Source organism: Podarcis filfolensis (assembly GCF_964270895.1).
Source record: "Podarcis filfolensis genome assembly, chromosome: 1".
NCBI classification, from domain to species: domain Eukaryota; kingdom Metazoa; phylum Chordata; class Lepidosauria; order Squamata; family Lacertidae; genus Podarcis; species Podarcis filfolensis.
In genome coordinates, this window is record NC_139604.1 from 2,751,494 (window position 1) to 2,776,494 (window position 25,001).

Genomic DNA, 25,001 nt, shown 5'->3' on the forward strand with positions numbered 1-25,001 from the left:
GCCGCCCAGGCCGTCTTCCCTCACTCTGAAAATGGAAGTGTGGCATTCAAAACGGAAGTTATACTCAGAACAGAGCACGTTCCACTTCCGGAAAAAGTTTGAAAACTGGAACACTCATTTCCGGGTTTGAAGTGTTTGGGTTTCAAGTAGTTCGAGAACTAAGCTGTTCAAAAACTGAGGCCCCACTGTATTGCTCCACTCGGTCTCTAAAAGGTTCACCATCACTGGCCTATGTCGTCCTCCCATTGTTTTTTGATTACGTCGAGGGGGGTTGTGGGATTTCGTAGCAGTATTTTGTATATTGTGGATACCATCCCTTTGCTGTGTCCCTTTGCTGTTAGGAAGAGGTTTTCAAAGGTTGTCAAGGGCCTAGTTGCTGCTGATTTTACTGCTGGATTGTTTAAGAGGGCATGTAATTGGTGGTGTGCTAGCCAGAGCATTTGAGTGCCCCCTAGCTTGTCTTGTTTTTCTTGTGTCATTGTGGGTTTGTTATTTTTGTAGGTCTGCTAGGCAGTATAAGCCTTCAGCTTGCCAGGTTTTTATCTGGAGGTTTTGTGCTGCGTGGTGGAATAGTGGGTGGTGTGCCAGGGGGGATTGGTGGGGATGGGGGTAAGTGGGCATTTTGCCTCTTTTAAAGTGGTGTGAAGTGCATTAATTTGTATGTAAAAAATTATTCTATACTGGAAAAAGTGTGTCTGGGAGAAGAATTTTGTCCATTCTTGATAGAATTGTTCTTCTGTCCATTAAGGAAGACAGAAGGGGAAGAGTGTCAGGGAGACAGAGGTATGCTTCAAAATGTGCATTTTTCTTTGTGGAAAATCATAAGACTTTTGCCTTCTTTCAGCAGTTGCTTTGAGTGTGGCTGCACACTTTCATTTAAATTATGTCTCAGCTGGAAGAAGATGAGTTTGTTTTATGTAGCAGTCAGAGGTTCAGAACAATATCAGTCACTGAGCTACCAGAATGGTAAATTAAATCTGGAGAGAGTGAAGGGAGCTTGCTCATCACTACACACTGATATAGAAGCGGCAAAGAGGGAGAGCTGAAACAGGCCCAAGTGTTTATGTTCTTGATGGAAACGTACAAATCATTTCCTTCCTTCCTTTAGTTGTCGTGGTCCATCACTTTAGTCCATTTTCACCTTGCTAAGGGATTCTGAATGGGCCTCCCTGTGCTGACACCTAATTAATCTCTCACAAGCCTCTTCTTGCAGCCTGTCTGTCTGCACCCCCCCCCCCGTCGTATCTGAGTTACTCATAATATATATTCCTTTCTTGGGCTGTCTTTTCCCCTGAAGATGCAGCTTTCAATTTCTCTATTGGGAACTGTCTGATATAAATCAATGTGTTCTTCTTGTTCTACCCCACAGGAATTTATCAGCAGTCTCCAGCACATTCTTTCTCTCTTTGCATTTCTGTCAGAAGTATGATATGGTAATTGTTAGGAGTACACAATTTGTTCACTGCTAATTGATTATTTCAAACTATTTTACCTACATCTTTCTCTATTCAGATAATATAAACACTATTGCCACAAATACAGGCTTTATCGAAGACTCATGTTATAATTTGGAGCATAGACTGTGACAACTGAAAGGAATCACACAGGTCATCTTGTGCTAATGTGACTCAACCACCTTTCATATCCTGTGAACATGCAGCCTGCCATTTCCCCAGATTGTTTCTTTGTGTCTAATTGGAATGAGCTCTCACAGCCTGTACTGTACTTGCACGGTGCCTGCGTTCCAGGACTCTCCTCTAATGCTAGAAATGTAATGATGTGCTGAATCTCTAATAACCTATTCAATTCACTGTGTAATTGATTATTGACTTACAAAAATGGCCACTGCCATTAGGATTTAAACAGCTGGGTGTGATAAATATAAACAGCATTCCAGACTTGCAAAACAGAAGTTAACTCCCGCTTGAGAATTGGCCACAAAGGACAGAATATACCTTTGAAAACCATTTGCTGGGGAATAAGAAGGCGGCCGGCCGGAGGGTTGCTATCTCTTTGCTCTGCATGACGGCTTCTAGGAAATATAGGACTGGCTACCATTGGAAACAGGATGCCGGGTCAGATCTAACAGGGCTATGTGTAAATTCTTAAGGAATTTCTAGGCAATTTGAAACACTGATAGTCTTCAGTTGTAAAGCCACATTGGTAGTGGACTACACATTCACACATGCAGAGACACATACGTCTCATCGCCCACTCTCACACAAAGGAAGACAGGTGTGCACATGCAACACGGAGACACACATGCATTCTTGCACAGTCATGGAGAGAGAGGCATGTGGGAAGGGTCACTGCCATGCATCCATTTGCCTTTTTTTCTATTAAAAAACCCCTCTTTTTATTTGTTTTTCTGTTTTATCATATCATCATTGCATACTGTATTATAGTCATATTCAGCATATTAAGAGGGGAAAATAACATAAATGTAAGACATACATAAATAAATAAATATTAGTAGTAACATAACTTCTTCCTCCAATTTTCCATTTAAATACACACACACACAGCCTGCCCACATCTCCCATCTGCCAAACAGGGAAGAGTTATTTCCATATCTGTATCTTCTATTAAAATGTGGCAGATCACTTTCCTGTGAGGCTAATAGTAGCACAAACACAGTGATCTTTGTGGGATTAAATCTTAACCTCCTTTGTTCTCCCTATCTGCCTAGGGTAAGGTGGGCTCGGTGGGTCACAGGGCTTCAGTTTCACAGGTAGGGATAGCAGCTCCATCGTTTTATGAAATATCAACATTTCATGCCTTTCTATGACATTCGTTTATTGTAATTGCAATGCAAGAATGTGCATGAACATAAAACCAAAGTCAAAGAACTGGAAATAGTTTGTTCAAGTGAATCTAACTGGCACAATTAATGAGCTTGTTAGTGGCCTTGTTATGTAGAAAGGCAGGGTATAAATATTGGAAGTAAGTAAGTAAGTAAGTAAGTAAGTAAATTGTGGTTTTTTTTTGTCAACATGAATAGTGTGGATGCCAAATTATAATTTGTCGGTCAGTTGTAGTTATGCTTCCTTTTGCTGTTGGAAAACATTGCCAAGTTATTCCACTATAGTTGCTTAGGATGTGTCATTGTGTTCTTTTGCAGTGAGCGGTGCAGATACACCTTTCGTGGCCATAAGGATTCAGTAAACAGCATTGAATTTCTTCCTTTCTCCAACATCATTCTCACCAGCTCTGCAGACAAGACATTGTCGCTTTGGGATGCCAGAACAGTAAGCTAACTTATTGCTTTGGGAACTGGGTGAACTCATAAAAGCTGGACAAACACAGTGCTTGCTTGATGGGAAATATTTGAATCTTTTGTAATAATACCTCAATCAAGTGGATGACGTCAAGTTATAGGGAGGAAGTAGGAGGGAAATGAGGAATGTCCCAGTTTAATAAAGGTGATTTCTCCCTCTGGACTCCAATAACTTATGCATTTAGAGACCACTGAACTTTACGTAAACATGACTTATATAATATATAATATTTCTGAACACTGAACACCAACTTTTTGTAAGTTTCCTTCCATTGCCAGGTGCTTTGGGAGGTTGTTCTGTGGACTCCTGCCTATCAGTCTTGGGCTCAGTCATCTCCTGATCTACTACAGCAGACTCAGCCCTGATTCTGGTTTGGCTCCTTAGCTGGTGACTCTGAGGCCTCCAACCCTGTGTTTTAAAGGCCGCTGGACTTTGAGGTTCTGACACCACCTCCCCCTCCATGGTCTCAATCCAATGGGCTCGGCTTGTGCAGATAGCCACAATGGAATTGCTGACATGGTCATGAACAGCTTTCTACAAACAGTCCTTGGGTAGGTAGCGCTTCCAGTCAGTGAGGCATTATAAGAGTCATTCATGAGTCTAGAATTTGAGCTATTTCATATTCCTCCTGCCTGTTGTCCGTGAGTGGTGTGGCTGGAGGTTGGTGTCTTTCAGGATCTGGATTTAGCATAGATGAAACACTGGATGTACTATGTTGAAGGTAGCTGAAGCCTGTAAGCAACAGGGTTTTCAGAAAGGGGCAAAGCTGTTATCAGAGTTTGGGCAGTGACAGAGAAAGGGTGTGCAGGGGGTGGGGGTGGTCCGCCCAAGGTGTCATCATTGGGGGGGGTGACAAAATGAGTTTTTAAAAAAAATAATAAATTGGGCTCACAAAACTTTTTAGGAGTGACGTGGTGGCTTAGGCGCCTGCAGGTTCCTGCAACGGCAGCATGGGACTTGTGCCTGCCTACTTCCTCTCCCTCAGCCGCCCTACATCTGAGGGGGAGGTGGTGGAGAGACTCCAAGCGCTGGAGAGGCTCGCCCCACCCCCACAGGCAGCTCACCCCGCCCTCACGGGCAGATTGCCCTGCCCCCTGCTGCAGGACACGCCCCCATACCAGCTATGCCGCTGGGTGGGGGGACCTACTTGCAATCTATTTTACTAGATAGGCATTCAGTGTCACTTGGAGAGTTGATGAGCATACTCAAGAGGGTTCTCAGCCTGCCATTTGCGGTCAGCATAGGCCTTGCATTTGGCATGGTTCAACTTGACTCTGAGGTCCTCCTGGATAGCCTGATAAGAGGCACCAGCAGCTAGAAATTGGTGGAAGAAGTGACATCTGGGAAATAGAGGGTTTGGAAGTATTGCTGAGAAAAAACTGAGAGCTGTTATAGGCCAAATTCTGCTATGCCCAACAGATCTACCCAGTTCTGCTGTTGATGGGATGTTGCTCCTATGTAGGGCTGATCCCTTCTGTCTGCCCATCACTTTGAGGATGATTGGCTGAAATATAGGCATGGGTTTCTAGCAGGTTGCATAGGGCATGGCAGAACTATGGCCTTTGGTCTGAAACAGTATGGGCCAAGAATCCATGTAGATGGAATAGAGTTGCTATTTCATGGGTACTTGGGGTTCTCTGGCAAGAAATGAAGTGGGTCATATTAGTGAGGACATCAGTGACGACAGTGTGGTTGTGAATTGCCTAGAGGGGAACTGGTCTGTGCAGAAGTCCCTAATCAATATTTGTCATGGTCTGGGTAGTCTTTTCTTCTTTTGTATGATTACTTAAACAGGGACCTGGGTGGCGCTGTGAGTTAAACCACAGAGCCTAGGGCTTGCTGATCAGAAGATCGGCGGTTTGAATCCCCACGACGGGGTGAGCTCCCGTTGCTCTGTCCCTGCTCCTGCTAACCTAGCAGTTCAAAAGCACGTCAAAGTGCAAGTAGATAAATAGGTACCTCTCTGGCGGGAAGTTAAACGGCGTTTCTGTGCGCTGCTCTGGTTCGCCAGAAGCGGCTTAGTCATGCTGGCCTAATGACCTGGAAGCTGTACGCCGGCTCCCTTGGCCAATAAAGCGAGATGAGCGCCGCAACCCCAGAGTCGGTCACGACTGGACCTAATGGTCAGGGGTCCCTTTACCTATGATTACTTAAAGTACCAACCACAGTCACTGCCCCCACTCACTACACTTACCCCACCCCACACTGCTCAGAGATGGACACTTAATCTTTTAACTGTTCTATTTGCCTGAATTCAGATCACTTCAGTAAAAATTGTTTTACTGTCTGAAACTCTAACTGTGGCTGGTAGCTGGCTGCCTTTCCAAGCAGAAAAGGGTGTGCATGTTGCAAATGAAATGGCATCTTCACATAAGAAATACTAACTCTTCTTTCTGCTTTTGACAATGCATGCTGCTGATTGCTGACAGTCACATCAGGGGAGAATCTGCATTTTAAAAAAGCATTCTGTAAATTTGTTGTGTAATGCCAATGCATGGCACAGCATATTAAGAAATCATTGTCTAGATATAACAGACAGAGCACACACATAGTTCCAATACATGTTTACTCTGGCTGGATCAGACGAGGACCACAGAAATAATGACAGTGAGATGAGCAGAGTGACGATCTTAAGCTCAGAGACTGAAAACAGTGATGAGAAATACGGAGTGAAAAAGTTATCAAAAGATTGGTATCAAAGAGTGCTCACAAGCTCTCACGTGTATGGCAGGAGATCATTTCGTGCATGAGCAGCCAAGCTCTGTCAAAACTTGCTATTCTGCTTACTTTTAACAAATTTTGTCACCATCCCTACCTGACAGTAAAAGGGCCAGGAAGGAGTAAAGCAGATGAACCCACATGCACATGTGGTTTTGCTAAGCCAAGGTTTGACTTAATTAGTTGTGTGAACCAGGCTAATATCTGTTCCTTAAGTACACAGCCTCTTATATTTACTTCTTTCTGCAATATGCAGCAGCCTCTGATGATGAAGCAGTGGCTGTAACTATTGTTAGATACATCAGGCATCGTAAGAAACCATGTTCTACAAACCCACTTCACTTTATGGTTTCTGATTCTGGTTTGTTGGCATATCTCAGACTGTGGTTTGCTAAATCATTCCACGCTGTACTTTCTCTTCTTTAACCATGAATGTGATGATTTCATTGAACCTTTATGTGATATATCTGTGTTGGCTTATAGGCTCTATAAATAACTTTCCTTAAACAATAACATTTTATTTAAATTATACTAAGAGAAAATGCCAAATAGAAAAATAAGAACAAGATTTAGAAAGCAACAAGAAACTTAAATGTGGGCATCACTGTTCACTCTAATAAGTTGTGGGTCATTTCACCCTTGAGTGGAATGGTCTTCCTGGGGAGCTTGTGGACTGCCCTTCCTTGGGGGGGGGGGGGGTTAAGCAGAGACTTGATGGCCATCTGTCAAGGATGCTTTAGCTGAGATTTCTGCATTGCTGGGGTTTGGACTTGATGAACCATGCTATGATATCATTGCTAGTCTTAACTGGACTTTTAAAAAATGTAGTTCACTCTTTTAAATCCTTCCAGGCGTACACAGGTTAACTATGGGTTTGAGAATACATTAAGGAATTTTTCAGAGTGTTAAGTTGTGGGTGAACATATCAGGCGACACAGTGATTCTTCAAACAGCTCCTGTTTATTCACAGGCCAGAACAGAACTGAAGGGTTCAGCCAGCCTGCTTATATAGAGCTCTACTACAACACAACTGTAACACTTTCTGTAACTATCCAATCACTGAACGTCACTTTCAATCCCTTATTTGCATATGTGGACCTGAGTGAAAACTATCTACAGTATCCCCCTGCTGGCCTAGGGTGAGAACTTCAGTACATAACACAGAGAATGTGAAAAACATAGAATACCTACTCTAGTACATTATGCTTTCATCATTATATTCTTCCTCCACCTTTTTCTATTTCTTTTTGACTAGTTCAACAAGAATTTTATCTTTGTTGTTTTCCACAGAGCAGTCTAATGTTGTCATCTGGGCAGTGAGGATTTGATACAGATGATAGGTAGCTGATGTAAAAATAATTATGTGTAGAAACCTTGAAAATGAGAAAAAAGGCCAGCAGGATATGGACCACAGCTTCAGAAAGACTGAGCTGAATCTTCTGTGAATATATAGTTGGTGTGCACTGAATGAATAGAAATACATGAATATTGAGATTGCCATGGTAAGTGAAGCAGGAGGTTTCAAAAACTGATGCAAACTAAGGTCACACATGGTGGCATCTCTATTTCTGCTCCTCCATTCCTTCATATAGATAATGTCACTCACCAGTGCTGTAGTCACAAAGGCACAGTACATCTTTTAACTTCAGGCAGCAGTCATATTATTCCTAGAGAAACTTGGGTGTCTGTTGAGTGGCCTAATAGTCACGTGCCTGCTGAAAATCAGCGGAACTTCAGTCACAACATGTCCCATTGATTTCAGTGGGGCCTAAATTCTCCTAGTTTAATCTGGTTCCAGGTCATTATTCCTTATAAACTTGCTCAACTATGTCAGTTCCATTGTATCAGAAACAGGAAATACGTTTATGTGGGAGAAAAGTTATGCTTAGGATTTGTCTGTTCTTCAGAAATAAAAGTAACAGATGGCTAAACACTGGTCAGCTGAAATAGCTGTCTTTTCCATTCTTATGTCGTTCCTCTTTTCTTCTTACTCCATGCCCCACTATGTCCCCAGTAGATTGGCAGGTAGCCAAGGGGGAGGGCAATCTCCCCCCAATCAATACAAATCTGCCCCCCAACAGAAATCCTGACAATGCCCATAGGCAGGCAGTGAAGACTTGTACCCTTCCTTTGCTGCTGCTAAGGAGAAGCGACAATGTGTTCAGCGCATGGTCCAACTAAAATCATTCTTCGTGTTGGCTCTTCTGCATGCATGTGCGTTTGTGTGAGGGAGAGGGAGAGTTGTGTGTCTCATTTGTAGGAAATCCACTAGTGGGGGGGAAAGGCAATGCTTTTCTTTACACCTTTCAGACACTGCAGTAAACTCTGTAGAAGAGGTGAATGCCTCTTTTATAAAGTGTTCAGGGTCCTCCCTCCCAACGCATCCTCATTAGGACCACTTCTAAGATGAGGCATGAACTCCACAAAGAGTCACTGGCAGACACCCTGAAGAAAAGAGGTACTGTGAACTGCAGACATCCCCCAAAGTATTTTCATCTGGAATGATTAGCTCCTATATCTTGCAATACTGTGCATGTATTTATGCATCTAAATATATTGAATGGAATTCAACATAGCAGTTAGTGACCCCCTGTGTGACCCCTGCAAATCCACTAAACCTATTCTGGACTTTCCCTGAACCCTACATTGCAAACTTAGGGGGCACTGGGGTGGGGTGAAGTCCTGTTTCACAAGTGGACCTTATTCCACACACACAACGTAGCTGAATCCCACCCATTATTTTTCTCACTTCTATCCAAATGTTCAACCAGCTGAGTCTTCAGACAGTTGCTGTTATTATCTTTGAATCCACTTTTACATAGTATTATTATTATTATTATTATTATTATTATTTAATAGAATTAGAATCTATATATCACCTTTCATTTCAAGAAGCAATATCAATGCAGTTTGCAAACAAACAAAAGCCAACAGCAAAATAACAAGAATAAAAACATTACAAAAGTACAGCTACATGCAATTAAAATACATAGTAAAACAACTACATTTTAACATCCATAATCAAAGTTATTTAATAAACCTTTCTGAAAATATCAAAATGTTGCACTACCGAAGGTTTTGATGCAGTCTTAATATATATTTACCTTTTCTCCTATACCAGATATTCTGAGGCACTCTCACACAGTCATAGATCAGAGTTGAGAATATGGGACCTATTTTCTTTCATTTGGGGGGCCCCACCCCAATCCCTAGGGGCAGTCATTCACATATACTTGAATAAGTATGTTTGCTCATTCCCCAGCTGTATCACCAGCTGAAATACCCTTAACATGGACTGCAGGTACTGGAATAAGTGAAACTAGCCAACCCTGACGAAAGTATAAAACTCCCATTATGATAATGCTTTTGTTTAGAGCCAGACTGTAGCTCATAACCCAAACTTTTATAGAAAACAGCGAGAAACAACTCAGGCAGAGCACTGGCATGGATTGTGCTGTAGAATCATCATTCTCTCTATTAGCAAACTCAGGTGACTGAATGCCTATCAATTTGGAAGCAAAATGGGGCCACCCAAAAGTAAGGTACAGTGGTACCTCAGGTTACAGACGCTTCAGGTTACAGACGCTTCAGGTTACAGACTCCACTAACCCAGAAATAGTACCTCAGGTTAAGAACTTTGCTTCAGGATGAGAACAGAAATCGTGCTCTGGCAGCGCAGCAGCAGCGGGAGGCCCCATTAGTTAAAGTAGTGCTTCAGGTTAAGAACAGTTTCAGGTTAAGAACGGACGTCCGGAACGAATTAAGTTCTTAACCCAAGGTACCACTGTAGTGGTTTCTGCATACTCAAGGGATTCTCTAGGTATGCAGAAGTACAGTATATAACTCTGTAAAAAAAAATAAAAAAAATTAGCCACCTCCCCACCGCCACGTCTTTGCACACACTTTGACACACTTTTCCTTTTCTGCTCTCCAGATCTACCCCCATTCCTCACTATATAGGTATATAAGCAGACCCGATAAGTGTCCCTATTTTCCGGGGATAGTCCCAGAAGCCATCCTCATTTCTGATTTGATCCCGGAATGTCTCACTTTTCCATAGGATGTCCCTGTTTTCATCAGAGAAATGTTGAGAGGTACGGAATTATGTGACCTCGGAGCCAAGGAGATAAATAACTATACAACCTTTAAAAGGCATCTGAAGGCAGCCCTGCATAGGGAAGTTTTTTTGATGTTTTATATTTCATTATGTTTTTATATTCATTGGAAGCCACCTAAACTGGCTGGGGCAACCCAGTCAGATGGGTGAGATATAAATAGTAAAAGTTGTTGTTGTTGTTAAATAGGACTTCTCTATTTTAATCAGAGAAATGTTGGTGGGTATTTATAAGTTTCAGAGGTAACAGATCTTAGCCAACTGTAACAGCAGGGACAGACCTTGGGGGATGGAAAATGGGGAAATATGTTCTTTCCCCGTTATTGGCTCTTAAAACTTCCCACCATGCCGGAACACAAATACAAGGCTTCTCTTCTAGGCTGGTGGAAGCCTTGGATAGGATAACTCCTATTCTCATCTATCTCAGTCCAGTTAAGCCCAGATCTTACCCAAATGCACATAAATCCCATTCCATTCTTCTTCACCAACATGAACACTAGAACCCTCATTCTCTCCTTTCAAAGCATGCATGTCCATGCAGTCCCATTGGCAGAGAGGACAGGACTCCTGTACACATGGCAGATCCACTTGTGCTCCTCTGGACTGAGCCCTTATTGCTTCATGTGCTGTTGCATAACTAACTACATTATGTTCTAGCTTCATAGTGCAGATTCCTGTGCGAAAGCAGAGGGTAAATAGGAATAATAGTATTTACAAAATTCTATGGTGGATTGAAGCCTGTTTACTCAGTATTTAACTCCAGAGACATTGGCAGGAGTATGATAGCTGATGAGGATGGCCTTTATATCATATGCCTCCTGTGTTGCCTTTTTGGGTATTCCCAGGGACCATGTTAGTTTTTCAACTTGTGACCTGTTGCTTTAGCTTTTGAAGCATTTACTGAATACCATTCATGCCTGTGTTGAACAGGATTAAGTCTTCTGGTTTCATTATTTTTCAGCCTATATATATATGCTTTGAGAGTGATGCATACTCTTTCTGCTAACCAGAAGGTTCCCATTTACGTCAATCAATGAAAAAGGTGTAAATTTAATCCATTTGCATGGTCAATTTGCTTCCCTCCCCCCACCGCACAAGGACAACAGGTCAGTTAGGGGACTTGCCAGTTTATGTCAATCTCAGCCTTCATCTCAGTCACATGGGAAAACTGCATATAGTTTGAGCAGCTCTGGACACGTTTCTCTCAACTTTGGAGCTGAGGAGGGCTCAGGAATCCCTGTACAGTTGTACCTTGGAAGTCGAACGGAATCTGTTCTGGAAGTCCATTCGACTTCCAAATCACGACCTCTGATTGGCTGCAGGAAGCACCTGCAGCCACTCGGAAGCTGCGGAAGCCCCACCAGACTTTTGGCTTCCAAAAGAACATTAAAAAAAACAGAACAGTCACTTCCGGGTTTTTATCGTTCGTGGGCCAAAACATCCGAGTTACAGGGCATTTGACAACCAAGGTACGACTGTACTGAATACCCCTTGATTCAGCAGGGGTCAAGCCAAAGGCTTGGCAGAACTAGTGGGTTTTAAGGAAGGATTTGAAGAGAAAGTGAGATGCATTATGCCAAATAGATGTTTGTGAGAGAGTTCTAGGCATAAAGGGGCATCAAGGGAGAAACAAAAGCCAGTAAGGAGGCAGATGTCCTTTGGGCAGCTGAGGGTAGTGACACTAAAGGGTTAAAGGCCACAGACAGGTATCTACTGAGATATGAGTTCAGAAAGGTAAGGATTGTTAAAGGTAAGGACCAAAGAGCACTGGGACACTGCACCAGTTTCACTAGAGGGAATCCTCATTCTCCATTTGCACTAGATCTAGGTATTGGAAGGAAGCTTTGGGTTCCTTCCAGATTATCCAGCTGTGATATGCAGTGTGTTCAAAGTTGAGAACATGCCTTTTTACAAACCTACAAATATTTAGCATGCTTTGCACATCTCCAAAACAAATACACTACACACCACCCCTCTGAATCCCTTGAATGTATATGATAATAACTGGAATATTCTTTTCAGCTTGAAAGAACTGCTTGTTTTTCTGATCAAGCTGTTTCTATCAACACATAATGTTTTCCTTTCTATTATGTCAATGGTCTGTGAACATTAAAGTGTGTAAAGTGGCATATACCAAAGGGATAAGTAATCTAGATGAAATTACTTTTTTACTTAAGCAATAGTGTTGAGAAGTGAATAATATTACATATGAAACAATGGCTTACAGGTTCAGTAAACACCAATGTTCTGCTTCAGCAGTTACCTGAATCTGAATGAAAATGTTTTGTTTCTCAGCATTATTATCTGAAAAGAAAATGGTATGCAGTATATACTTTATGGGTCTCTGAGAGCATACCAGTGCCAAATGGTAATTTCTCAAGTTGGGTTGCCATAGTTGCATAGGAAATGCAAAATACATTCCTCAGTTTGCAGAAGGGGAAACATGAGAACTGCTATAAGTGTATCTGCCTACTATGGCACTGGATGAACATTTCCTCTAATGCTCATGGCAAGTATTGGGAGCTATTTTCACTCTGCGCACCATTTTTTGGATCCAACTCACTGTTGTTTAGGATAGCCTGAACATTCACTTTAATTCAAATCTGAACATTTTGGTTGACAAGTAAACACTCTTCAGAAACTGGGTTTTGTCCCTCAAGTCCTTCTAAGTCTGGGCTTGGGCCAAGCAAAAGCTATAGTTAGGCAAAGAATTAGAGACACCAAGAGACAACAGGACTGCTTAAGGTGCCCCCGACTACAAAATTGTAGAAATCGAGAGATATGCACCGGCAGCATATCTCTTTTTTCTTGTAGCCAAAAATGCAAGAAGGGCTATTACACTTGCCAGAAGCTCGGCTCTGCCTTCGCAGGTCTTGGAGGGATCCTTTAAAAAAGTCCCATATGACCAGAGAATTTGTGCTTGTCCATTGGGAGGTATAGGAAGCCCTGAACACATATTTTTTAGATGTCCCTTTTACGATAAGGCACGTAGAGAAACTATTGACCCCCTGCTGGTGAGGCTTGCTGACCTCCCGATAAAGCAAAAATTCAATCTTCTCTTGTTAGGCAAAAATCACAAGACGACCCGGATGGTCGCCAGATTCTGCGCACAGATCTGTAGGCATAGACCATCCCCCAATTCAATATAGCTTGTTAAGAAAATTCCCAAACTTGGATCCATGGAGGACTCTGGGTCATTTGTCTATGGTAATCTATCTTAAAGTTTTTATGTGTTCGTGTTTCACAAGCTGGTCTCTGACCGTAATAAATTTCATGTATGGTTGACGAGTATATGGGTCGACAGTAAAATTTCAGTTAGAAGACTGGCAATTCAGCTAGCCATTTTGTTTCAGAATTTGAAATGTCACTTTTTGGAAAATCCTATCTATTTAACCAGGCATCGTCAGATACACTTGTGACACCTGACATGGTGCATGTTGCTTTGTCAGCTGGAGAGCATGACAAGTCATCAGCCTTACTGCCAACTTGGAAGCTGCACAGGTGGGCAGGGATCATCCCAGCAGTTAGGTGTGGCAATCCCTGTCCCTTTCCCAGCTCCGTGAGCTACAAGGAAGGCTGGGAGATGGGTCATGCAGGAAAAAGAAGTCCCCAAACAACTTGCAGGGCTTCCTTGCTCCAACTTGACAACTTGACAGATTAGAGAACTGGGCCAAAACAAACAAGATGAATTTTGACAGGGAGAAATGTAAAGTATTGCACTTGGGCAAAAAAAATGAGAGGCACAAATACAAGATGGGTGACACCTGGCTTGAGAGCAGTACATGTGAAAAGGATCTAGGAGTCTTGGTTGACCACAAACTTGACATGAGCCAACAGTGTGACGCGGCAGCTAAAAAAGCCAATGCAATTCTGGGCTGCATCAATAGGAGTATAGCATCTAGATCAAGGGAAGTAATAGTGCCACTGTATTCTGCTCTGGTCAGACCTCACCTGGAGTACTGTGTCCAGTTCTGGGCACCACAGTTCAAGAAGGACACTGACAAACTGGAACGTGTCCAGAGGAGGGCAACCAAAATGGTCAAAGGCCTGGAAACGATGCCTTATGAGGAACGGCTAAGGGAGCTGGGCATGTTTAGCCTGGAGAAGAGGAGGTTAAGGGGTGATATGATAGCCATGTTCAAATATATAAAAGGATGTCACATAGAGGAGGGAGAAAGGTTGTTTTCTGCTGCTCCAGAGAAACGGACACGGAGCAATGGATCCAAACTACAAGAAAGAAGATTCCACCTAAACATTAGGAAGAACTTCCTGACAGTAAGAGCTGTTTGACAGTGGAATTTGCTGCCAAGGAGTGTGGTGGAGTCTCCTTCTTTGGAGGTCTTTAAGCAGAGGCTTGACAACCATATGTCAGGAGTGCTCTGATGGTGTTTCCTGCTTGGCAGGGGGTTGGACTCGATGGCCCTTGTGGTCTCTTCCAACTCTATGATTCTATGATTCTATGAACTTGCTTGGGTGCCTGCTGCCAGAACCTGCTTGGTTCACCTTCAAGCAGTGGCAGTTGGGAAAGCCTGGCAATAAGGAGGCTTGCAGGGAGAGGGAAGGTTGGAAGGGCTGACGGTTAAAGAAAATGGCTTAATCAGCAAGGCAGCAAAAATAATAGACCGTTGCTGCTGTACCCTCCAGAGGTAGATGGTTTGTTGTGGGCAAGCTGTGTTTTCATGGACCCTGCAATATGCTTCTGAAGAACCCTAGAAGATTTGCACATCACATGTGAAGGTATAGTCCAAAGGTATAGTCCAACAACCTTCTTCCCAAAGTGGGCAGGGAGAAGCTGACAATGCTATAGTCCTTTCTGCCCAGCAACTAATGTTCAAAGGCTCTGAATCTGGAAGTTCCACAGCTGACAGACAGAACACAGCTGGGAAAATGCTGCTTAGAGACATTTACAGTTGCCTAGAGACATAGACAGCAGATGCATCGCTCACGCACTGGATGTTTCTTTTGAGTTACATTTAGGCTTGCCAGTCTACCAGGTGGGGGACCTCGCTTGCTTGCTTGCTTCTTTGGTTTTTCCTTCGGGCTAGTTGACATATTGTGTGTGTGTGTGTGTGTGTGTGTGTGTGTGTGTGTGTGTGCATGTGTGGAAGAAAGCAGAATTTGGAGCTGATTGGCAGAGTTTTTGTTTATTTTTGAGTAAAGTCAGCACAATCTCTTTTTCTGCTGAGAGCTCATGCTGGAGCTGTGCTGCACATCCAACAAGGAGACAAATGGTTCACCTGAGCCCTAGTGCACCATTTCCAGTGCTGCATTGTGAGAGACTTGCTGCATAGCCACCAGGTCTGGGGTGTATTGAGCTGAGGGAGGCAGGGTGGGTGGTGTCAGATCAATGACATGGCTCTGCAGCAGCAGCAGCAGCAGCAATAAGGACTGATCTTGTTCACATTTACTTGCACAGCTCCCTTACCCTGCACTAACACCCAAACATACACACACCGTATCACATTTGTAGCCACAGATGGAAAAAAATCTTTGCAGCTAGTTCCACTAGTGGTGGAGTTGGGTTTTGCCCTCTGACCTGTTCACTGCTCCTGCTTATTTATTTTAAAAGCTTCTAGACCACCCTTCATGCAACAGATTCTGGGGTGGCTGTGTACAGCCATAAAAGTACAATATAATGCAAAACCATGCTACCCTTTGTCCCTGTCCAGGGGTCAAAAGATTTATGGCAAAAGGTTGGCAACCTAATGAAAATTTAGGTATTTTTCTGCCAGATGTTGAGATGCAGATTCCACTATGATTGTTGCAATGTCTCATCACTCTATGCCTTAAAAAACCCATCACATGCTGAAAACAGTGCCAAGCTTAGGGACTTAATGGCTTAAGTCCCTAAGTCTCTGGCAAGAGTTTGCAGTAGCCTATTTGAAATTAATTGTTGCAGAATATGGCATGCACTGGCACAGCATGCAGAAGGAACAGTGAGCTGCCAAGAAGGTGCCATTGGCTGATCCACTGAGAACTGGCTGTTCTTTCAGATCTGAACTGTGACTTCCAATCTCATGAAATAAGTGCTGGTAAACACCATTTGGAAAGTTTGTTTTGGCTTTTAAATTCCCCCAATGAATATATATATAATATCCATTGATATTATACATTGGTCTGCATCCAACATTCCTGTCTGCAAGGAAAATTCATAAGAGTATTTTGCTAATGAGGGTGCTTTACATGCCAGTCTCTTACTCAGCTGTTTGAGGCTTCCCACCTGGTTCCTGAATCATAGTGGTTTATAGTGAGGAACATTGTCCCTAAGAGACCAAAAACTATCGCTGGGATAAAAGAGGAACAGGATTTCACATTGGGATAAATCTACTGTGTGCAAGTTGATTACATTAGTAATAAGTTTATTACATTAGTGCAAGTAGATAAATAGGTACCGTTGTGGTGGGAAGGTTAATGGTGTTTCTGTGCACTCTGGCTTCTGTCACAGTATTTTTTTCTTGTAGGGAGGGACCAGTGCATACAGTGGCAGTTGCCACGCCAAGGTGCAGGGCCCTAGCAGCTGCCCATGAATGCCTGGTGCAGACACCAACCTTCCATTCTTTATAGTAGAGGCCTGGGCAGGAGGTTCAGTTGTTTCCAGTGGGACCTACTAATAGCTGTTTTAAGATTGTAGCCAAAGGTTTTCTGCAGTGCTTTAGATTGTGTGTGTGTGTGTGTGTGTGTGTGTGTGTGTGTGTAACATACCTGTGCTCAAAGATCTGTGCAGGGTGCTAATCTGCTACAGGGCCAAATTCAAGCTGCTGCTATTAGTACAGTCGTACCTTGGTTCTCAAACAGAATGTGTTCCGGGAGTCTGTTCGACTCCCAAAACTGTTTGAAAACTAAGGTGCAGCTTCCGATAGGCCAATTGGAAGCCGTGCCAGACGTTTGGCTTTCCGAAAATCATTTGAAAACCGGAACACTCATTTCCGGTTTTCGATCGTTCGGGAGCTGAAACATACAAGTTCCAAGGCATTTGGCAACCAAGGTACAACTGTATACTAAGTCCTTAATAACTTGGGACCAGTTTACCTATGAGATCGCCTTACTCCACATGTGCAGTCAACTGCTTCAGTCGGCGAAATGGGCACTACGACAGGTGCCACATAGTACCTGAACTGTGCCAGGGCCTGCACTCTGAAAGTCAAGAAGGCACCTTTGCTGTATTCCTTTCTCTGCCTGCTGAAAACACTCTTGTTGAGGCAAGCCTACCCAGTTGCTCAGAAACACTTATGTGAATTTTAATCTGTTTTAATATTTTAGCGTGTATGTTTTAAAGTATTGTAATATTTTCTTGATTTTCTTGTTTTATCTTTGTGTAAACAGCTTTAAGGGTGTGTGTTTTTACAGTCAAGCGGTGTATAAATTTTATGAAATAATATATAAACAAGCTATTTGGGGGCTGCAGTATGACTTCCCCCATTCTTTAGATTTTAGCAGTTTATCCCCCCAACCTTGCCTTCCTCTCTTCATTCAATTATCTACAACCTGCACGTGTTATTAGTGCAACATGCTCCACAAAGTCTGGTAAAAATGAGCATTATGTGAAACAATTCTTAAACCCTTTCATTGATAATGTGCATCTTTATATATTTTACTTCATCTCTGCATTGTAATTGACTTAAAATTGTCTGTCATTTTATTTTGTCCAAAACTGTTAAAAACACAATTAGTAGACTTTAGATAATGGGATAGAACTGAAAATAGTGCAATAAAATGTAATCTAAATTACTGTTTTTTCTTATTAGAGATAACCTTATATATAGACGTTCAACTCAAAAGTGAAGATTAGCTAAGCAGTCTCCCTTTCCCCATGACAAAATTTATTCTGTTGATGAAAAAAAATATTTTTTCATTTTCATATTGCTAATATCATTGTCAATTTTCGTCTGGTAAAATAAAACAAGTTCACTGAGTCAGTGAACAGGGAAAACATTATTTCCCTTAATGTTAAGGCAAGAAATACCCAGTACATGTGTTTAAGACTGTGAGTGGGATTGGCCCATTAAAGACTACCAGATGAAAAGCAACAACGCAGGAACAGCCATTTAGCCACACATAGAAGAGCATGGTGCCAGCAACTGCCACTAAGTTGATTGTTATCCTGTCCCAGTGTTGCCAGCTGCATGCCATTAAAGGCATCCTTGGACCATTTTGTGAGGCAGAGACGGAGGAAAGCAGGAGCAACCCTCACACTGCTTTCAAGTAAACTGTCAGACTAATGTCACTTTGGGGAAAGAGAGTGCATTATGCACAAGTCTGCACCTATTGGAGAGGTGTCCATTGGCACAGTGGGCCGCAAGTCAGAGAGTAGCTAGTGTGATGTTACACTCTGGTAGTTTTTTCCCTTCCGAAATTGTCTTTGGAAGATAAGATAAGGATAATATATATGTCAATGAAGTGAGGACTTCATTGACATGTGTATTATCTTATGTTTTCATCCTTAATGATGGCTTCTTATTATTTGGGGTTGTTATATCAGAAATAGCATGTCCCTACCCCTGAAAAATATTCACAGCTGTTTTTAAGATTCATAATCTAACTGCTGGAGTTGAAAAATTCCTGGGATCTGCTTGGGCCCAGATAATGGTCTGAAGTAGAGATAGATGCTTACAGAATTCTCCACATCCAATTTTTTCCATGGATTTTGGAATCCCCAATTAGCTAGTCTTGATTGTGGAATGATTCCAATGAGTTAGCAGTCCACCATTCTTTGGGTTTTGATCTGTTGGCTTTGTACAGACTTAAAAATGTGCAGTCTGCTGCCATTTTCAGTTTCTTCTCTTTTCTTCTCGTGCAGTATTTCATCATTGGGTTATCAGACATTAGTCAAACTTAGCGTAGACTCACTGAAATTGGCACACCCACCCCAAAAATCTGCCAAGTTGCTTCACAAACAAAATAAGAAAACAACAACTGTAGAAAATGCAGTTCACCAAAACAGTAGGAAACAAAAATAAATAAAATAATAGCAACAGTTGAAACTGCAACTTTCAGGATGCAAACCTTAATTAAAAAGCAGATCAAGATATTCAGAACTCATTTAAAATCAATCAGAGAGGAAGCCAAGCACATGCTAGTGAATCCCATAAAGATGGGGTAAGAATAGACAATGAGAGAAAAGCAGAAAGATGCAGTAAAAGAGAACCCCAGGATTCCTAAGAATCGTATATCTCACTTCACTCATTGGCTGAAAGCCAGGAGTAGCCAGGGCAGTTCATCTCACAGAAATTGCCTAGAAAGGCTACTTTTGCTTTTTGGTTCCTAAATTTCTTAGGTTTAGAACTAGGACTAGAAACTAATCACTGTACCTGCTAAACTATGCAGGCTTGGCCTAGTAATCTGCCTGGATCCAAGACCACCTAAGGACAACCCCCTGGACTTTTTGGAAAACTAGCTAGCTAAATAAAATGCTCTTAGCACTCCAACAATTTCTTTGTACAGCATCTCAGAGGCTTTTTAAACCCTGTGGAATGTAGGAGCAGCATTGCAAGAGCCATAGAATATGCAAGGCAGTGTCCTCCATGGCCTTGGGAGAGTAGACAGACTCCATGTTTACCATCAGAGACTAAACATATATTATTAGTGTACCCTTGTAAAGAAGCTAACTATGGTATGACTGATCCAAATTTAATTTAGAACATTCATTTTAAAATGTGTGCTGCTTCCTTAGATTATCTGAAAGGTATAAACTCAGAAAATAGCATCAAGCTGTCCTTCCTAATGGCATTGTTTAGTGATAATTACTGTTCTTATTAAAGTAGATAAACTGCTGCTGACTTTAGCAATAAAAATTGTTTTTTAAGACTGTGTGGGACTTATTAAAATAATTGACTGCAATTTATTTTTTATACTAATTTTCAAAAACAAATAAAATAATTACATGTATCTGTATATATAATTTCCTCATAATGCAAGTGGATAAGTGAGTTGATATTCCTAAATACAAGCTTGTGTGTGTCTATCTGTCTGAATGTTAATTGTGTGATTACTCTGAATTCCTATGATGATGGACCACATAGGAGCCTACTTCCTGGGGCTGACGTCCCTTAGGCATCCTCAATAAAATATTCGATGGGTGTTGGCATTCAAATGGTGTGTGTGTGTGCTGCATCTTGTAATCTGGGGTTTACCTGCCAATATTTTAGTCAAGTTGGCACCCTGATTGACCCCATGCTGCTTTAAGCTTCTTCCTAAGTTTTAGGGTGGGGTGGGAGGCAATTTTCATCAGAATTATGGGAGTGATAAGGAAGGTTTAAAACTTTGATCGACTCTGCATTGCTCAGTTCGCTGGGGAGCAGCTGGGTGGTGAAAGGGAGCTTGGACTGCCATAATCTTTAGTGGCGCTTCACCCCTTCTTCCAGCAGATCAGCAGGGCAGGTATACAGAGGGCCTTTGTTAGATTAGGAAGCGGAGCAGAAGCAGTTCAGGAAGTGCAGATTGTGCATAGTGCCCATAAAATGTAAAGAAAATGCACTCAAGATCCCAGTTAAAATGGATTCAGGAAATCAGCCTCATCCAAGAGCACCTGGATCTGGTTTCTGGCTACATACTCAATAAATTTGCAGAGATAGGGGAGATTTGCAGCTGGTTTATAATTACAGTACCATGTATTCAGATCTTCCTGCTCCAGAGAGAAATTATTAAGGAATGGTTTTTCTACCTCCTCCTTCTGGGGATCTGTTTTCTTTTAAAAAACTGTTTGTCAGTATATTGCTCACGGGATATTTTATTCAAATATGAATTTCTTTAAATATTATCAGGGCAATAGTATGAACCCATACAGCTTGTGGCCACTACACTAGTGGTAACATGACTTCTGATCTACAGCACTCACAATCCTGTGCTTAAACAGCAGTCCTTAGACTCCTGCCAGCTGGTGGAGTTTGCTACGCTTACGTATCTTTTCTGCCAGTAAAGCAGGATTGCTGTGCCAACAGAAGGGGGTTTAGGAGTTATTTTTACCCCACACAACAGATGCAACTTAGAGATAGATTTGCAGCTTATTACTATTGTTAATAAATGAGTTCTATTTTTTTTTTAAAAAACCCAGCCTGATTCCAGGTTTCTTTCCATATTCCATTTCCAGTGTGTGGCACTGGTAATTCCTTACCAATGGGCATAGAAAGGGGATGCTGTATAGAGCAATGGGGGGGGATCTCAGAAACAACCAAGAAAAGCACTATATTTCTGTAGACAAAACTTTGTTATCTAATTGCAGGTTGTATAACAGTGATTGATTTATGATCTCTGGTGTACCTTCGCTATTCATGCCACCCACTTAGGCTTCCAGCTGCGGACTATCTGGAGAAATCCCTGGGGAAGTTTGAGATGGGAATTGGTAATCAATTTTCTACCTGCCAGGCAAGATACATTTGCTCTGCCCACATTTACTCTTCAGTCTCCTTCCTACAGAAAGTCTCCATAAGTACCAAAGGGAGGGAATACAAATATAATGGGGTTTACAAATCAATCTCTTCTATTGTTGTTAGAGCTGGGAGCTGAATGTCAATGACAGGCCAAGGAAGTATTTGTCGAAGACTATAACTCTTTCTTAAGAAGCAGGGGAAAAAATATTTTTTTCAAGAAATCATTGCTGTTGGGATGACATGTAGTCATCGAAAAATCTTCCTGTGGGGCTACAAGCTGTAAACTGGGAGAAGGGGGGTTGCTGCACAGGTCAATCAGGAGAGCGAGATCAATATTCTTCACCTTAGGAGCACATTTAACGTATAAATTGTGGAAGCTGTACACATGCCCCAGTTCATGTTATGCTACTTTAATTCTCAAGTTAGACTGTAGGGTAGAAGTGTGAGGTTCATTGGGGCAGATACAGAATACAAAGGATACTTCATTAAAAATATCAACTTTAGGTTAATGTAATACTGACTTGATTAGGAACTCATTTTGTAAAAAGTACATTGCAGCCATCTCATAGGTGTGGAATTAACACTTGACAAAGGGTTACCATCATCATCATATCAAATTTTGTCCACTCTTTCCAATAATATTTAGTCAAACTTGTGATAAAATCATATGCTCTTTTCCCCCTAGCCTGAAAAAGAGAAGCATACTATATAATGACATCATAATATCTAAGGGAAGAGGGAGGAAACTTCACATGGGTTTGTAATTTTTGGTTTCATTCCCATGAGAATTACATGCTCAGGTCCCAAAGGTCTATTTATATTCCTGCATTGTGGGGGTTGGACTAGATGACCCTTCACACCCCTTCCAACCCTACAGTTCTATGATAAGTGTGAAATGCGGATTGTGGGTTTACCTGTCCCTTATATTGCAGAGGCATAACTTTTATAGGCATTTTTGCATGTTTAGTAGGTTGTCACCACTTTAAAGAAGAAATGTTTTGTTAGTTTTATTATTATATTTTGAGGGGGGGGCTGCATGTGAGAAAATCAATAGTTCAGTGGAAGGGAGGGGGCTTAGCCTTTACATACCAGACGGAATCTTAGAAGTGGTATTGCCATCACCTGGGAGGCCCGTTTAAGATGCTACAGAGCTTTTATAAGCACTTTTATTAAAAAATAATTTAAAGAGTTTTAAAAGCAAGGACATGTATTCAGTTTATCAAAATATTTGTATTTCAGTAATCAGTTAACTGGATAAGGCTGCAGTCTTGTATCTACTTACCGTATTGGCCCGAATATAAGCCACACCTGCAAATAAGCCACACCTTTAAAAGTCAGTGTCTTGGGAGCCGCGGGCGGACAGGCGCTGTTGCCCCATGCTGCTTTCTGGGGGGTGGAGCCACAATCCCCTCTCCCCCCCCCCGATAGCTCGGGGGAGGTTTGGGAGTGGCCTGCGGCTGGCGCACCATTGCCCTGCGCTCCCAGGCTGCTTTCTTTTCACAATCAGAATTTGGGGGGGCGGGGGACTGCAGCTTATATTCAGGCCAATATGGCAACCTAGGTGTATGTCTCATAAAATTTAGTGGCACTCATAAATGTTGTACCCCAAGTGTGTAGTGAATATACCTAGTACAAAATATGGTCCCAGTGAAATCCTGTCACGTGAGACTCAAAAGAGGCTTTGTGGGGTGAGGGGGTGTCTGTCCTCCTCCTCCTCCCTGAATTGATTAGTGGTCTGAATGTAAAACATGCTTATATAAGTATAAGAAGCATACAAAAATATCCATATATCAATAGTCATTACTCATTCATATTAAGATATCACAAAATATTTGTTCTAACATTATCCTCATTTCTGAAGAATAAAAATGTATACTTAAGTAATCATGTTTCCAATGCAAAATTCTTAAAATGCAAAAGTAATTGACACCAACACTGAGACTCTATAGGCATTAATATTAATATAACATTTCTGCTTCACATTAGTTACACATGGGGTCCATAATCTCTCACGTTTGGATTTAAAACCTGTCAGAGCTTGAGTCATCTAGGTCCTTACAGATGAAGAAATTTATTTTGGCATAATTTTTCATGGGCATCCCCCTCATCATGCATCTTATGAAGTAGACTCAAGTCCATAAAAGCTTATGCCACAATAAACTTGTTAGTCTTTAAGATGCTGCAAGGCCATTTCTTGTTTTGGCTATGTGAGTCTAACACTGGCTTTCTCTCTGGGATTAGCTAGAATGTGCTTTTAGAATATGCATTCAGAATTGCAAGTACTTTTGCATTTCCTTGAGAGAAGTTCAAGTGCAATTTAAACATTTAACAGGAAAATTCTTACTGTATATTCTGGAGGTAGGGTTACCTATGTGAAGATGCTATTGAGGCTTTGTTACTGACAGGGTATAATGTGTATAATGGATGCTTCAACAAAAAGAGATGTCTGAGTCAGATCTAGCAACTCTGATATAATAATGTCGTTCCTTTGGCAAAGCTCATTCCTTGCAAATATAGCTGAAGCCCTTCTCATCCTACCCCCGCCTGCAAATGTTGCTAATCTTATAAATAAGATGTTTTACTTTCCCTCTAACATTTCTTCAGTTGGTTGCTGGCGCGGGACCATCCCAGCTGCCCTCAGTTTTTATTTACATGAAATTAAGTCAGAGCTCTATAGTTCTGTATCACCAATAGAAAGTAAAGCTGAAGAAAATGGGTGGAGTGTGCCAACACAGTTATGTATGTGTTTGGAGGGGAGAAGGAAATATGAATTTGAAGGAATTTTTTTCAGAATGTAACTAATGCTGAACTAGTCATGGTTATAGCACACATTTAATAGAGGTGAATAGTATCTATGATGAAATGTGCTATAAGGGTTAGGAGCACATATTGCCTGGTGTTATTTAGTGCTGGGGTAAAGCGGTCTCAGAACATTTGCCAAGGATGCCAAAGGGATAAATAGAATTCAAAAGAGAAATTACCAAAAAGATCCCTTGATAACTAAACAGTGATCATAAATTGGAATGTATATGCAAATGAAGTAAATAATTAAAAACTCCAAGAGGAGCGTTGACTAGGTAGTTGATGTCTGGCAATTACAAAAGCTGCATTTTTAATATGCATACATCTCAGGAGCCAGTAAAAATTAGCTGCCAGACTAATGGACTTGCCTTTCATCCAAGGCAGAATTTTAATGAGAGTATTATTTATAGTGTGGCAGAAGAGAGCACTCAAGCGCAATCTTGTGGGATGTTTGGCTTTGGTATTCTCCTTGCCTATTTCTTTAACCTGCGGCTCTTAGAGGCAAGACTTGTATATTATGTCTGTGAAGGTGCAAGGACCATCCACTGGCCACTTTCACATACAATGCTAAACAAGTGGCATGAGACCTGGTCTTGTGTGCTCCCTGCTCTTCCCACACAACTGGAAGGAGGACTTTGATCAAACTATTCATCAAACTGTAATATTTCCTTAAATAGTCCGGAAAGGGTTTCCGTTCTTCCACAAAGCAATCATCATTAGATT

The 25,001-nt window shown here is 41.7% G+C and overlaps 1 protein-coding gene across 3 annotated transcripts in view; it reads left to right on the forward strand.

The window, feature by feature from the left end:
• The window catches only part of SPAG16 (sperm associated antigen 16), a 388,339-nt gene that overhangs the window by 232,315 nt on the left and 131,023 nt on the right, over positions 1–25,001 (forward strand). For all 3 annotated transcript variants that reach the window (XR_014551824.1, XM_083629671.1, XM_083629672.1), the window contains one exon: positions 3,122–3,248. Coding sequence is in view for 2 of the 3 variants with exons in the window: in XM_083629671.1 (XP_083485797.1) it covers positions 3,122–3,248 (127 nt within the window). In the remaining variant the exon portion in view is untranslated. The remainder of the gene's footprint in view (positions 1–3,121; positions 3,249–25,001) is intronic.